The 16,490-nt window shown below is 43.0% G+C and overlaps 2 protein-coding genes across 8 annotated transcripts in view; one reads left to right on the forward strand and one right to left on the reverse strand.

The window, feature by feature from the left end:
- The window catches only part of TMEM68 (transmembrane protein 68), a 38,798-nt gene extending 32,521 nt beyond the window's left edge, over positions 1-6,277 (reverse strand). For 2 of the 6 annotated variants that reach the window (XR_003120832.1, XM_025394464.1), the window contains exon 1: positions 6,140-6,248. The gene's annotated coding sequence lies outside the window, so the exon portion shown is untranslated. Of the gene's footprint in view, positions 1-6,103 lie in introns of all 6 variants that reach the window. The other 4 variants (XM_025394465.1, XM_025394463.1, XM_025394461.1 and 1 more) reach the window with 4 other exon arrangements.
- Positions 5,988-16,490, forward strand: part of TGS1 (trimethylguanosine synthase 1) — a 50,326-nt gene continuing 39,823 nt past the window's right edge. The window contains exons 1-2 of one of the 2 annotated variants that reach the window (XM_025394459.1): positions 5,988-6,588; positions 15,981-16,045. In XM_025394459.1, the coding sequence (XP_025250244.1) occupies positions 6,488-6,588; positions 15,981-16,045 (166 nt within the window). In that variant the 5' untranslated portion in view covers positions 5,988-6,487. The remainder of the gene's footprint in view (positions 6,589-15,980; positions 16,046-16,490) is intronic. The other variant, XM_025394460.1, reaches the window with a different exon arrangement.

The raw sequence follows: 16,490 nt of genomic DNA on the forward strand, positions 1-16,490 counted from the left end.
TCACCTAGCAAGTACTTAAATATCTTTCTGCCTCAGTTTCTTCATCTGTAAAATAAAAATAACAGCATCTACCTAATAAAGCTATCGTGAAGATTACTTGTTAAAAAACTCTTAGAGGAGTGCTTTCGGCCATATAAGCATTAACTATTGCTATCATCATTATTTGCTTGCTTCTAAAAAAACGGAGTTGCAGGAAGAACAGGTTTGAGAGTGGGATGGAGATCAAGAATTCCACTTTAAACATGTTAAGTTTAAGATGTCTACTGGACATCCAAATGAAGACATTAAGTAGGCAGCTGGACATCAGTAGTTTAGCAGAAGATCAGGAATAGGATATAGGGTATAAGTGGATGGCCCTGATATAAATCTAGGAATTGGTAGCATATAGACAATATTTCAAACCATGGAACTACAGAAAATCCCTCCAGGGAACAAATACAGAGTAAAAAAGAATTTCTGGCCAGGTACAGTGGCTCACACCTGTAATCCCAGCACTTTGGGAGGCCGAGGCGGGAGGATCACCTGAGGTCGGGAGTTCAAGACCAGCCTGACCAACATGGAGAAACTCCGTCTCCACCAAAAATACAAAATTAGCCAGGCGTGGTGGTACACACCTGTAGTCCCAACTACTCGGTAGGCTAAGGCAGGAGAATCACTTGAACCTGGGAGGCGGAGGTTGCAGTGAGCCGAGATCATGCCACTGCACTCCAGCCTGGGCAACAACAGTAAAACTCAGTCTCAAAAAAAAGAATTTCCAGGACTGAGTCTTGAGGCACCCAACAATTTAGAAATTGGGAAGACAATGACAAGCCAGCTTCCTCCTTGTAGCAGTAGTATCCTGGAAGTAAGAGCTTCAAGAAGGAAGGTATATTCTGCTGTTTTAAATGCTGCTGACAGGCCTAGTAAGGTAAGAGATCACTTCCTTCCTGTAGGAGATAGCTTTAAAAAAAAAAAAAAAAGAAACAAATGATAATTGATCACTGGATTTTACAACACAGAGGAAACTGGCAAACCCTGATAAGAGCTGTTTTGGTACCATGGGGAACAAAACACTTTGGACAGGAGAGGACAGAAGCCGCTCCCCTTTACCCTTGAAGTTCAAGAATGAATGGGAGAAAAGGAATTGGAAACAGCAAATATAAAAACTCACAGAGGAAACAGGTGGGTATCTAGAAGGGAACACAGGTGAGTTGTTCCTTGCTGTTGCTGCTGCTGCTGCTGCAGCTGCTGCTTTTAAGATAGAGGCCAGGCATGGTAACTCACACCTATAATCTCAGCACTTTGGGAGACTGAGGCAGGAGGCTCACTTGAAACCATAAGTTCAAGACCAGCCAGGCAATACAGTAAAAACTCATCTCTAAAAAAAAATTTAGGCCAGGTGCGGTGCCTCACACCTGTAATCCCAACACTTTGGGAGGCCAAAAGGGGGGGCAAATCACTTGAGGTCAGGAGTTCAAGACCAGCCTTGGTAACACAGTGAAACCCCATCTCTACTAAAAATGTAAAAATTAGCCAGGTGTGGTGGTGCATTCCTGTAATCTCAGCTACTCAGGAGGCTGACGCACGAGAATGGCTTGAACCCAGGAGGCGGAGAGTGCAGTGAGCTGAGATCATGACACTGCACTCCAGCCTGGACAATAGAGTGAGACTCCACTCAAAAAGAAAAAAAAATTAAAAATTAGCCGGGCATAGTGGCACGTACCAGTGGTCCCAGCTACTTGGGATGCTGAAGGGGGAGTATCACTTGAGCCTGGGAGGTAGAAGCTGCAGTGAGTCATGATCAAGCTACTGCACTCCAGCCTCAGTGAAACAGCAAGTGACTCTGTCTTTTAAAAAAAAAAAAAAGGCCAGGCACAGTGATTCATGCCTGTAATCCCAGCACTTTGGGAGGCCAAGGTGGGTGGATCACTTCGGGTCAGGAGTTCAAGACCAGCCTGGCCAACATGGTAAAGCCCTGTCTCTACTAAAAATACAAAAATTAGCCAGGCATGATGGTACGTACCTGTAGTCTCAGCTACTTGGGAGGCTGAGGCACAAGAATTGCTTGAACCCAGGAGGCAGAGGTTATGTAAGCCGAGATTCTGACAGTGCACTCCAGCCTCGGGGACAGAGCGAGTCTCCTATCTCAAAAAAAAAAAAAAAAAAAGGTAGGAGAAAACATAGCCATGTTCAATGTCAATGATAATTCATCAATGGGAGAGAGAAATGGATGATGTAGGAGAGGACATAATTGTTAGAGCTCTGTCCTTGACTAGGCCAAAGGGGACAGGATACAATGTACAAGTGGATGGCCCAGAGAAGTTTGTGCCAGACACTATTCTAAATATATCAGTAAATAAAATAGATAGTTATCTGAGAAAACATACGAAAAACACTTAGAATACTTTCTGGCACATAGTAGGCACCTAACAAATGCTGGCTAAATATACAACTGAACTGTGTTCATCTAAAACTTTTTTTTTTTTTTTTTTTTGAGACAGAGTCTCGCTCTGTCACCCAGGCTGGACTGCAGTGGCTCCATTTCGGCTCACTGCAACCTCCACCTCCCAGGCTCAAGCAATTCTCATACCTCAGCCTCCCGAGTACCTGGAACTACAGGCAAGCATCACTATATCCAGCTAATTTTTGTATTTTTAGTAGACATGGGGTTTCGCCATGTTGGCCAGGCTTGTTTGGAACTCCTGGCCTCAAGTAATCTGCTCGCCTCCACCTTCCAAAGTGCTCGGATTACAGGCGTGAGCCATGCCACTTGGCCTCATCTAAATCTTTAATAAAAATCTGGATCAAAATGGTATCCTAAAACCTGCTACTAGGGAACTATCACAGGAATTTGAATAAAAGGCTTTTCAGTAGGTAAAATGTAGCACTTACTTTTGATAATATGATAAAGTGTCTTTAAATCTCAATGAATGCAATCCCTTAATTGTGCAGATAACAAAAAAAGTAAATACAGAAAGCCAAGTTTGCTTGCTTAAAATTACTAAACTAATTCAGTAAAAGCCAAGAACTAAAATTAAGATTTAGTCCTCTTACCTCCTGGTCTGGCTTCCAATACACTTTCTTTGATATATCTCTCTTTTTCTCTCTTGACAGAAAGACTGAAAATATTAAGATTGCAATTTCTGTCTTCCCTATACTTCTGCCTGGCCCTTTCCCTTCCCGGTCAGTTTACCTTGAGGTGCAACTGATTCCTTATCACTTTATTTCAATCCAAGAAAAATGACATGGGCCAGGGTGGCTCATGTGATTCCAACACTTTTCAAGGCCAAGGTGGAAGGACTGCTTGAGTTCAGGAGTTTGAGACCAGCCTGGGGGCAACATAGTGAAACCCTGTCTCTACCAAAAAAATTAAAAGTTCATCAGGCATGGTGGCACGTTCCTGTAAGTTGCAGTTACACAGAAGGCCAAGGCAGAAGGATTGCTTGAGCCCACAGAGTCAAGGCTGCAGTGAGCTATAATGATCACACCACTATACTCCAGCCTGGACAATAGAGCAAGACCCTGTCTCAGAGGGTAGAAAAAAAAACCCAAAACTCTATGTATTAGAAGATGTTTTGGGGGAAATACAATATTTTAGTTACCAAAATTCCAGGCTATTTTCTACTGCCCCCTGTCCCTAAAAATCTAAAATAAACATAGTCTAATGCATTATATATGAAGTATCTTAATTTCCCTATCTAGAAATCATGTAACTTTTGTAAAAACAAGTAGACAAGGCCGGGCGCGGTGGCTCATGCCTGTAATCCCAGCACTTTGGGAGGCATAGCGGGAGGATCCCCTAAGGTCAGGAGTTCGAGACCAGCTTGACCAATGTGGAGAAACCCTGTCTCTACTAAAAACACAAAATTATCCAGGTGTGGTGGCACATGCCTGTAATCCTAGCTACTTGGGAGGCTGAGGCAGGAGAATCACTTGAACCCGGGAGGCGGAAGTTGCAGTGAGCCAAGATCGCACCATAGCACTCCAGCCTGGGCAAAAAGAGGGAATCTCCATTTCCAAAAAAAAAAAGTTGACAAGCTCAAATATCACCATATTGACACTGATGGTGAGGATATGAACCTTATAGATGGTTAAAATCAGAGTATTTCAAAAATTAATACATCAGAACAGAGAATTTTTTGGCTTTCAAAAACCTTAAGAAAGTGTATCTATTTTAGGCTGGGTTCAGTAACTCATGCCTATAATCCTAACACTTTGGGAGGCTGAGGCAGGCAAATCACTTGAGCCCAAGAGTTCAAGACCAGTCTGGGCAATATGGCAAAACCTTGTCTCTACAAAACACAAAAACACACACACACACACACACACACAGTTTGGCGGGCATGGTGGCATGCCTGTAGCCCCAGCTACTCAGGAGGCTGAGGTGGGAGGATTGCTTGAGCCTGGGAGGTGGAGGTTGCTGTGAGCCGAGATTGCACCCCTACACTCCAGCCTGGGTGACAGAGCAAGATCCCGTCTCAAAAAAAAAGGAAGGAAGAATGGAAGGAAGGACGGAAGGAAGGACGGAAGGAAGGACGGACGGACGGACGGAAGGAAGGAATATATATTTTGAACACCCATTACCAGTACTTTTCCATTTTACTTTCAGTACATAAGCCACATTGAAAACATTCTGAAAATGCCAATTAAAAGATATAGTCACTGAAACACAAGTTTTCCTGTTTCCTTTCTGCATATTTAATAATGGTTTAACAGAGGCAAGCACTGTTTTACTGAATAAGACTTCTACTTCAAACCATGAATAAAGCTGCAGTTTAATATTTGTCAAGATAGCTGGTAAAGCTAATCCGTTTAGCTTTAATACTTTTTTTATTTCAAGCTTTAAACTCGAGGTTGATACAAATGACCCTTCAAGACTTTTCTTTTTTAATCCTAGAATGCCCAACTTCTAGCTAAAATCTTACACTCTGTTTCATAATTACTGTTCTACCCTTATTATCGTAACCCAGCTACTCATCCCAATAATGCTGCACATCTATACCGGTGTATCTGTAACTGTGCAGCACTCTTATCTTCTTGAACCACCAAAATCAGTCCATCTCTGACCTCAAAGCAGGGCAGTAGTGAGGAGGTGGGCATAAACATTTGAAAATGCATACTTCCACTAACTAGTAAATGTGGCCAAAATGCTAGTGACCATTCAAAATGCCTGAATATTAGCTCAGTTTTTATATAGTTCTAAAGAAGTACGAATACTATTTTGGCATTTCGTAGCACCAACCACGTCCTAAGCGCTCCAACTTCTCAAGTCTGAGCTTGTCTCTGAAGAAGCTGCCAGTGCAGCCTCCATGAATACCACACACCAAATACTGCTTTTTACAGATCCAGCAATGCTGCTGTTTCCATTTGCTCCATCCTATTTATGCGCACATGAACGTTTTTTTCTTATTAGATAATTAGTAACTTGAAGGCAGAGACCTGTTTTACAGGCTGCAAACCCCAGGGACCAAGACAGCACTTGGCGCCTACAAGGTCCAAACCGACGCCAACGATTAAGAGCACAAAAGAAAGGTGTAACATACACCGTTTCGTTTAGTTCTCCCTGCAGCCTCATGTAGCAGTTACTATTAATCATCCCCATTTCACAGGTGATCAAAGTTAGGCTCAGAAAGGTGAAGTCGCCTGCCCAGGTCACAGGTTAGGACCAGGATTCCAAGCCTGATCGGTCTGGATACGAACGCTCTACCCACGCGGCCTTCCCACTACACTCTCGGGATCACCACACACTTCCCCTCGGCTTTTACACTGGACGCTCGACCTGGGTCCCGGAACCAGCGAAGCCAATGGGCAAGCCTAGAGGCCTCTAGTGAGGCTAGAGACGCCTCGCCCCACCAGAAGCGTTAGGATGAAACTCGCCGAACCGAAGGTTTTAGAGAGCGAGGGGAGAAGAGGGGCGGGAAGAGCAGGCTCATTTGACCCAGAGGAGGAAGGATCTCCACAGCCGGCCACTCTGGCGACGGAGCCCAGCGGGAAGCCGAGCCTGCCCGCGCAGAGACTGGGGATTCCGAGGCGGCTTCTGGGAGACTGGACGCGCGCGGCCTCAGCCGCTCCCAGCCCCGCCAGACCCGACGCCCGGGCGGGAGAAGCGCGGGGGCCGACGCACCTCAGAAAGGAGGGGGCAGGAGCAGCTCTCCTTTACCCTAGAGCGGCGACAGAAGCTCTTCGGGGGCTCAGTGGCCAAGGGGGCGGACAGATTTGCGCGGCGGATTCCTCCTAAGCTACCCGTGTGAAAGAGTCAAGCGGAGGCTGCAGGCCGGGCTGCGATGGGGGTGACACCGCTCGTGGTCCCGCCCCTTCCCGGGCGGCTCGAAGCCACTTCCGGCGGCGGCGTCCGGGCTAGCTCCCGGCGCGAGCGGCCCCGGGCCGGTTCCTAACTTCTCATCCACGACTTGCCGGCGAGGCCTGGTTTAGATCTCCAGTAACCGAGCCGAGGCCCGGCAGGCGCGACCCGGGGTGCGAACGGCAGAGCTGCCTCAGAAGTGGTAAAATGTGCTGCGAGAAGTGGAGCCGCGTGGCGGAAATGTTTCTCTTCATTGAGGAGCGGGAGGATTCTAAGATCCTGTGCCTTTGCTCCAGGGCATTTGTAGAGTAAGTAGAAACGAGAATCTCTTCATTTTCTAGCACAGTCATTACCCAGAAATGTAGGTATTGCAAACGTAGTTGTAATTTATCTCTGAAACCAGCCAGAGCATCTGACCCTTGGGCACGGTGATGTTTAAGAAAAACAAAACCCTCAGACATGACGGAGTGGTCGCCCACTGCCGTTATTTTTAAGTGAAGGACTACATCTACTTGTTAGGCTGCTATGAAAAAATGTCGTAGGTGCTATATGCCATCTCACATTTGTAAATCGAGGGGACATTTAAAAATTGGGGGAAAGCTACATGTAAAATGAAATCTCTAGTGGATATGATGTCATAAAGTGAAAGTTTAAGGTTGAGTGACTTGCTTTGGTTAACGTCTTTTTAAACCTGAAAATCTACTTAAGCCCAAATGCACATAATTAAAACTTCAAACTAGTTGAGATAAAAGACAACTATATTTACATCAGTTTTTGTGATATCTTTATTTTGGGGAAATCTTTGTATCAGGTAAAAATTGCCCTACATGGAAAAGAGCTAGTATGCAGGAAAAATACCGTCAAGAGAATTCTAGGAATTGTTTTCTTTATATTAAATGCGTGAGTTAAGCCACTTGAATCTCTATAACGGGTATATTAATCTCACATGCTTATTTTGTTAGAGTTAAATCTTGTGGAGTTGAATTTTATGTGATAGACTTTTAATATAGTTTAATATAGTAGGTTTTAAGTTTGAAGGAATTCATTTTTCTCGTGTAATTTTGTGGAGTAATTTGAAAACGCAAAAAGAAGTTAAGCGTGTTAAATTTAATGTAAAAAGTATTGTAGCCTTTTTAGTCAGGCATGCATGTAATCATACAATCATTCTGAAAATGTTTTTTGTGCTCTTGTATATCAAGTATGCTGGTAGGCACGGAGGTACAAGACATTCTGTCCCTACTTGTCTTGAGTTTACTTCCTAGCAAAGAAGATCAATATTAAGACAATTGGTTACATTATTACTTGGTTGGTTATAGTTATAAGTGCCATGAGAGAGAAGTGCAGGGTGCTGTGAAAACAAGTAAGTTTTTCCAAGGGTCACAGAAGTTTCTTTGAGGAAGTAGCTTTTGCAGAGAGGTCTAACGGGAATAAATTGGCGTAAGTTTCAGTGGGAGGCAGCGTTCTCTGCAGGCTGAATTTAGTAAAGGCCTTGAGGGAGCAAAAGAAAGCCTGCCAAACTGAACAAAATGGCTGGGAGGGACGGCGGGCACGGTTGTGCATGCCTATAAATCCCAGCACTTTAGGAGGCCGAGGAGCGAGGATCGCTTGAGCCCAGAAGTTGGAGACTAGCCTGGGCAACATAACCACACCTCATCTGTACTGAAGTTTTTTTTAAAAAAAAATAGCCAGCTGTGGTGGCACATGCTTGTAGTCCCAGCTAATCGGGAGGCTTAGGCTGGAGGCCCTCTTGAGCCCAGGAGATCCAGGCTGCAGTTAGCCATTGTCGTGCCTGGATGACAGAGCCTGTCCCCCCACCAAAAAAAAAAAAAAAAAAGAAAAAAGAAAAAAAGACTGGGAAAGAAAGAAGATAGGGTGTGCACGGTGGGCAGAGTCAAAACCTGCAGGACTTTGTAGACTATAGGAAAACCTTAAGCTGGGGAATGACGCGATCAGATTTGCATATTTAAAATACTACTCAGGCCACAGTGTGGAGGATTGTTTGGAGGAAGAGAACCACTTAAGACCATTGTTTAGGCAAGAGATTATAGTGACTTGAATTAGGATAGATGGCAGTAGAAATGGAGAAACGTGGAAAGATAAGAGAAAACTTGTTGGGAGTGGGGATTGAATTGTATTGCTGCCTTTCACTGAGGTAGGGATAACTGGAGAATCATGGGTTTTATTTTGGGTCAACGAAGATGAGATCATGAGTTTGATTTTATATATTTTGATTTGGGAGTACCTGTGAGATAACCAAGAGTATAAGTAGTTAGATATATTGATTTGGAGCACTGGAGAGGTCTGGACTAGTTCTAAAAACTTGAGCCATTTAGCCTTAGATAGTAATTAAACCCATTAATGAAGTGTGGGGGAGTGGGATCCATCTTTGAGGAATTCCAACACTTTTTAAAGACAAGAAGAGATGGATTAACTAGGAAACAGACAAGCCGAAGTACACTGTCACCAAGTGTTTCAGTGAAGATATAATCAACATTGGAAAGCTGCCAAAATATCAAGCAAAATGAGGACTATATATCCACTAGAATTGACTAAATCCCTTGGATCAATTGATTGCAGCAGGAAGAGCTGCAGACAAAACCCCTCAGACACCGAGTTAAAGAAGGAAGGGGTTTATTTGGCCGGGAGCATCAGTAAGACTCCTGTCTCAAGAGCCGAGCTCCCCGAGTGAGTAATTCCTGTCCTTTTTAAGGGCTTCCAACTCTAAGGGGTTCCGCGTGAGAGGGTTGTGATTGATTGAGCAAGCAGAGGGTACGTGACTGGGGGCTGCATACACCGGTAATTAGAAAGGAACCGAACTGGACAGGAATCTTCACAGTGTCCTTTTCATTGCCTTTTTTTTTTTTTGAGACAGTCTCGCTCTGTCGCCCAGGCTTGAGTGCAGTAGCGTGATGTCTGCTCACTGCAAGCTCTGCCCCCTGGGTTCATGCCATTCTCCTGCCTCAGCCTCCCAAGTAGCTGGGAATACAGGTGCCTGCCACTACACCCAGCTAATTTTTTGTATATTTAGTAGAGACGGGGTTTCACCATGTTAGTCAGGATGGTCTGGATCTCCTGATCTTGTGATCCACCCGCCTCGGCCTCCCAAAGTGCTGGGATTACAAACACGAGCCACGGAGCCTGTGTAGTGCCTTTTTTATGCAAATAACCGATTAGGTCTTCAACTACTAGGCCCAGGGTGTGGCACTGGGTTATCTGCTTGTGGATTTCGTTTCTGCCTTTTAGTTTTTACTTCTTTCTTTGGAGGCAGAAATTGGACATAAGACAATATGAGGGGTGGTCTCCTCCCTTAGATGACTTATTAAGTGCCACCACTAATTGTTTTATATTTTGTACTGACAGAGGCGCTCCTTAACCAAACTTTACACAGGCTCCTCTGAGTGAGCTCTCCTTTTGATTAGGCCTTGTCATTTGGGACTTGTCTTCAACGTGTCTGGTCCAGTTTTAACAAGAGTCCTTCCAAGTCCCTTAGTTTTTTGTTTGTTGTTTTTTTTTGGTGGAGGTGGAGTGGTTCTTGGGTATTTTTTGTTTGTTTGTTTTGTTTTTTTTGGTCTTTGGAGGTTTATTTTGAGACTGGGTCTCACTTTGTCACCCAGGCTGGAGTGCAGTGGTACAATGATGGCTCACTGCAGCCTCAACTTCCCTGACTCAAGCAGTCCACCTACCTTAGCCTCCTGAATAGCTGGGACCACAGCTGTGCACCACCATACCTGCCTGATTTTTTTATTTTTTGTAGCGACAGGGATCTCACCTTGTTGCCCATGCTGGTCTGAAACTCCTGGGTACAAACAGTTTTCCCGCCTCAGCCTCCCAAAGTTTTGGGATTACAGGTGTGAGCCACTGCACCCAGCCTAGTCCCTTAGTTTTGGGTTTTTTTGGGGTTTTTTTTTTTAGCTAGAATCCTGCTAAGTCCATGTGGCAAGAATCTTCCCACCCTTAGTATCTGATCACTCTGGCCTGCCCTCAGCAAGAATCCTGTTGGTATAGCAACAATCCCCCCACCCTGGATGTCTCCCCTCTGTAATTTTCCATCCACTGACCACGCCCCCTGAATTCTGCCCATTGGCTATCTTCACCTGTCTTTGCTGTACTTGAAGTTAAGCAAAATTTCTTTCTCCATTGCCATTATCTTTTTTTTTTTTTTTTTCTTCTCTCTTTTGAGACAGAGTCTCACTCTGTCGCCCAGGCTGAAGTGCAATGGCATGATCTCGGCTCACTGCAACCTCTGCCTCACAGGTTCAAGCAATTCTCGTGCCTCAGCCTCCCAAGTAACTGGAATTACAGGAGTGCACCACCACACCCGGCTAATTTCTGTATTTTCAGTAGGGATGAAGTTTTACCTTGGAGGCTGGTCCCGAACTCCTGACATCAAGTGATCCGCCCACCTTGGCCTCCCAAAGTGCTGGGATTACATGCGTACGGCTACCATTATGTTGATTACTATCACAGTTATACTAAATAAAGCCTTTCTTTTCCATTTTAACAAATGTCAGAATAATTTTAAAAATTTTTAAGCCTTCTAGCAGCCCCATGAGGTATCTTGTTATCCTCACTTTATTCAAGTAGAAAATTGAGTCTTGGCTGGTTGTGGTGGCTGACACCAGTAATCCAAGTACTTCAGGAGGTTGAGAGGCAAATCGCTCGAGCCCAGAAGTTCAAGACCAGTCTGGGCAACATGGCGAAACCCCATCTCTACTAAAAATACAAAAAATTAGCCAGGCATGGTGGGGCACTCCTGTAGTCCCAGCTATTCTGGAGACTGAGTCCAGGAGGTAGAGGCTGCAGTGAGCCGTGATTGTACCACTACACTCTAGTCCAGGTGACAGAATGAGACCCTGTCTCAGAGTCTCAGTGGTGGCCGAAAAAAAATCACATAGCCAGTAAATGACAGCCTTGGAATTCTACCCCACATCTGTATGACATGAGAGCCTTTCTACTATGCTACCAGTTGGCATAAAACACATTTTCATTGAATCTCCCTCATTAAGGTATTTAAGTAGTCTAAAGTCACTAGAACAACTGGTGTTCTGTTCAGATACTTTAACATTAATATAGATTCGTGGAGATAGAGGACTATTCTGGAAACTGAAGAGCCTGTATTTCCCTCTGATTATACTCATGTGACAGTGTCTGATGGTGATCTCTAGTCTTTGATATATGATACAAAAAAATCGTTTGATATGTTTTCCCCCCAACAGGTTCCTGAGTCAGAATTTAAAAGAGTAGTGACCTTAAAGACAGCATATCTATCTGCTTTTATAAAACTCAGCTGTGTGGCCTTGGGCAAGTCACATATTACTTCTGTGATCCTCTTTTAACACTTTCAGAAAGGACTTCCTTTCCATTTTACTACTTGAAAATTAATCCAGCCGCGTGCAGTGGCTCACGCTTATAATCCCCGCACTTTGGGAGGCCAAGGCAGGCAGATCATCTGAGGTCAAGAGTTTAAGACCAGCCTGGCCAACATGGTGAAACCCTGTTTCTACTAAAAATACAAAAATTAGCTGGGCGTGGTGGTGCACGCCTATAATCCCAGTTACTTGGGAGGCTGAGGCAGGAGAATTGCTTGAACCTAGGAGGTGGAGGTTGCAGTGAGCTGAGATCACACCATTGCACTCCAACCTGGGCAACAGGGTGAGACTGTCTCAAAAAAAAAAATTTAAAAAAAGGAAAATGAAGCTGATTCACAGTCCCTTTGCAAAAGAGGAATTGCTACTTGTACTTCAGAGATTTCCGAGAATCTTTTATTCAGCATTTATTTCAGACACCCAAGTGTCGGGTACTGCAATAGAAAGATGACTTAGGCATCATGGTGATGATTGCTGTATTCAGAGGTATGAGGATAAGAATTCAGGTGGCTGCTTAGGGCTCTAAGGAGAGCAGTATCTTGGTGGGATTACTGCAATCCAGGTTGGGTCTCCTGCTTTATAATTCAAGTCAGTAGTTAAGATTTATTTAGTCCTTACATGTGCCAGGTCCAGCAATTACAACAAATCTTCTCTCTATTTTTGAGGCCATCAGTTCATCCAGAGTCATTATGCTCTGTGGATTAAGTTACACTAATCAAACTCAAAGATGGCTTTATAGAGAATACTTAGCAAGCATAATGGAAATTCTTCAAATGCCAGGCATTAGAAATACATCATTCCCGGTGATGAATGCTCTTGGAGATACTTGAAAGTTTTAAGTAAGAAACAGTTTTCATAAAAATTTAAGAGCTGGTATTCTCTTGTTGCTGATCTTTCTGCCTCAAATTAACAGTAGCCTTGGAACATACTAGTAATAACCTTGGACATCTGATTTACCTCTCACCCATGAGGAAAGGCCTTTCTGCCGCTTTCTCAGGACCTGACCTGTTAAGCTGGGCCCATCCTCCAGAAGGCTTACAGGCTAGCACTGTGGTGGGACCAAGAAGCCCACTAGAAAAAAGTACCTGGCTCTATGTAGGAGATGCAGGCCAGGAAAGGAGAGTCATCTTGTAGTCAATGGCAGCCAAGACTACATGCTTAATTCATGGCCCACAGTATGATCAGGTACTGATGTTACGTTTAGGAAGCCCTACTTCTAAAAGAGAAGAGAGAGAGAATGTAAGTTTATGAAATATAAAAAGTTGAGAATATTTCACAACTCACACCTCCAGAAAATAATACACAATTGGATTTGAATCAGAATGACTTCTAAAACACTGTTTAATGACCATCTTATCAATTCCATTGAATTTAATCTTTTTGAACTGAAATGTATATGCTTTTCATTATAAATAATTTCGTTTGTATTCTTTTTTTTCCTTTTTCTTTTCTTTTCTTTTTTTTTTTTTTTTAAAGACAGAGTCTTGCTCTGTTGCCCAGGCTGGAGTGCAGTGGCAACCTCCACCTCCTGGGTTCAAGCAGTTCTCATGCCTCAGCCTCCCAAGTTGCTGGAACTACAGGCCCACACCACCACACCCAGCTAATTTTTGTTATTTTTAGTGGAGACAGGGTTTCACCGTGTGTGCCAGACTTGTCTCAAATTCCTAGACTCAAGTGATCCACCCATCTCTGCCTCCCAAAGTGCTAGGCTTATAGGCATGAGCCACCTTGTCTGGCGTGGCTTTTTTTTTTTTTTTTTTTTTTTTTTTTTTTTTTTTTTTTTTTTTTTTGAGTCAGAGACTCACTCTGCTGCCCAGGCTGGAGTGCATTGGTATGATCATTGCTTACTGCAGCCTCAACCTCCTGGGCTCAAGTGATTTCTCCCAGCTCAGCCTCCCATGTAGCTAGAACCCTAGGTGTGCACTACACCCGGCTAATTTTTTTTATTTTTTCTAGAGATGGGGTCTGACCTTGCATAACTTGGGTCTGTCTGATGTTTCATCAGGAATAGTTGGGTCATGGCTTAGCAGGAATGCCACAGAAATGATGGCTGTGCCCAGTTCTGTGTGGCCTCAGGAGGCACTTTTTGTAGATAGTATACCACCATGGGTGATGTTGCTGAATGCCAGGTTTTCTACTGTAAAGTCACAATGGTTCCCTCTGTATTAATCAGTATTTTGTGGGGGCATATTCCAGTGTTGTATCAGTGTCTTGTTTTCCAGTAAACCCACAAGCCTTGTCCTTCTTTGATAACTTCCACCTGAATCAGGTACCTCTGTTAAGGATGCCAAGGAGTGGTTCTTGTCTCCTTCGCTCCTACTGCATTTATTAGTTAGCATTCTGTAAGGAGCGCTTTCCCTTCTCTCCCCATGTATTTATTCATTTATGTTAACACGGAATCTAGATTCTTAGTTTACTAACAGGTTATATTCCATTGCTAACATCAATTTGGTGCTGATACTGTCTTTAATTTGGCCAGTGGGGAACTCTTTAAAGTGGCTCCGGTGTCCTTTTGGTATTTGTAGCGTTGAGTGCTTCCTAACCTTCTGGCATAAGATGACCCAGGTTTATCTTTTACAGTTCATGCTCCAACTTGGAATTGTCATTTCTCCAGGGCAGCTTGGCTCCTTTAGTGGAAAATAGTATTTAGAAACCAAAAGCTGGGTGCTCATTGTGCTTATTGCTCCTGTGCCCTCTTAGTAGAGAGAGTTGAGCAGTGTATAGATGTGTGTTTTACACACATACATGAGTGTGTCTATATATGTGTGTATACATACATATATACACACATACGTAACACTTTTGAAAACTTTTTATGTCTGCTGTGTATATAAACTTAAATGCCATGAGTTTATAACAATATTTCTTAATATTGACCCAACACCTGAGGGTTCTTTCTAGCCTTCCTTCCTATCAGATGATGTCTTGAGCCCACCTTGTTTTTAAATAACCTTCATTTCTATTAAAAAAAATTATTTAAAAACATTAAAATAAATTTTAAAATATTAAATAAAGTAAATAAGTAACCTTCAACAAGGAAAATCTTGGCTGACATTATCTTCAACATATTTACATATTTGCTCATTGTAACCAACTTGCAACCATACTGGTCCTCTCCTTCACCTGACACCTCAGTGCCTCATATCTTTAGGTGCTTTTGGGGAGACCAGTGATGCCCCGTGTGCAGCTCCTGCTCCCCACCCCCAATGCCTATGTTCTTGGGGACCAGTTGCTGCCAAAGCACATTTGCACATCACCCCCTTGCCTGTTCACCATCCTGCTAAGTCACCACCTACTTTACATTTCATATAGTATCTCCAAAAAAGAAACAAGAGGATGTGAAATAGAGCAAGTACACTAGAATTTTATTTAGTTAAATTGATTATAGCTCCATTAGAAAAGTTATGTTAACTTCCACTTGCAATTGGCCTTCTTGTGGCAGTTACAGTGGCGTTTATTACAACTGAATTTATAGTCAGGAAGATATTAAAAGCAAAATCTTTCACTTTTTTTTAAGTGTTCTGTTAGGTTTATTTTGGTAACCTTTGCTCAGACCATGAATACCTTGTCTATTATTCACAATGGATAGTTTGTCTTATTAGCAAATGGATTAGGGTGTGCATATTGATTTATGTGTATGTAAGCTAAATCTTTCCACTGTTAATTTTATACTCACAACAAAATTTAGAGAACACCCCATTGTTTATGTTTCAAAAGGAATATCAGATTCTTCCCCCAATGTCCAGGAAAAATTACCCTTAATTTTTTTTTTTTTTTTTTTTTTTTTGAGATGGAGTTTTGCTCTTGTTGCCCAGGCTGGAGTGCAGTGGTGTGATCTCAACTCACTGCAACCTCCGCCTCTCAGATTTAAGCAATTCTGCCTCAGCCTCCCGAGTAGCTGGGATTGTAGGTGCCTGCCATCACGCCCGGCTAATTTTTGTGTTTTTAGTAGAGATGGGGTTTCACCATGTTGGCCAGGCTGGTCTCAAACTCCTGACCTCAGGTGATCTGCCCACCTCAGCCTCCCAAAGTGCTGGGATTACAGGTGTGAGCCACCGTGCCTGGCCTTAATTTTAGTAACTAGTAGTTATAGTAATAAATGCTACCATGTGTTAAGCATTGTGCTAAATATTTTAATATACTGTCAGTCCTTACAGCAGCTCCATGAGAAATGTATTATTGCCTCTACATTGTAAGTGAGGAAAATGTGTTAGCAGATTGCTTTTCTGTTTCATAAGCTTTTTATTAATTAATCTGTGATGGCTTGAGATTTCTTTCCCTCTAAACTTATGGCTTAATTCATTTCAAAATGAACTGCTTAATCTGCTTTGCAGGGATCGAAAATTATACAATTTGGGATTAAAAGGCTATTACATCAGAGACAGTGACAACAATTCAGGTAATATAGTATAAAATTATATAATCCTTTTTTGCTGAAATTAGCCATAATGTGTTTATTTATGTATAATTTGTTATAATATTGTATTGATTTGTTAGCATAAAATATAAATGCCAAATAATTCTGTAATCAATTTTTATTTTCTTTTATAACGTGGTTCTGGAATCTCTATGAAAGCAGATCTTTTATTTTTCTATAGCTCCTGTGATGACAGTGCAGCCTCTTTTGCCCTGTGCAGTGTTCCTTCCTGAGTTGCCGCCATTAGATATGAGCAACCTGGAATTTAAAGCTTTGAAAAGTAGAGAATATGTGGTTTCTGGCTGGATGTGGTGGCTTATGCTTGTAATCCCAGCATTTTGGGAGGCCAAGGCAAGCAGATCACTTGAGGTCAGGAGTACAAAACCAGCCTGGACAACGTGGTGAAACCCCCGTCTCTACTAAAAAT

This window comes from Theropithecus gelada, chromosome 8 (assembly GCF_003255815.1).
Source record: "Theropithecus gelada isolate Dixy chromosome 8, Tgel_1.0, whole genome shotgun sequence".
In the NCBI taxonomy this organism is placed as follows: Eukaryota; Metazoa; Chordata; class Mammalia; order Primates; family Cercopithecidae; genus Theropithecus; species Theropithecus gelada.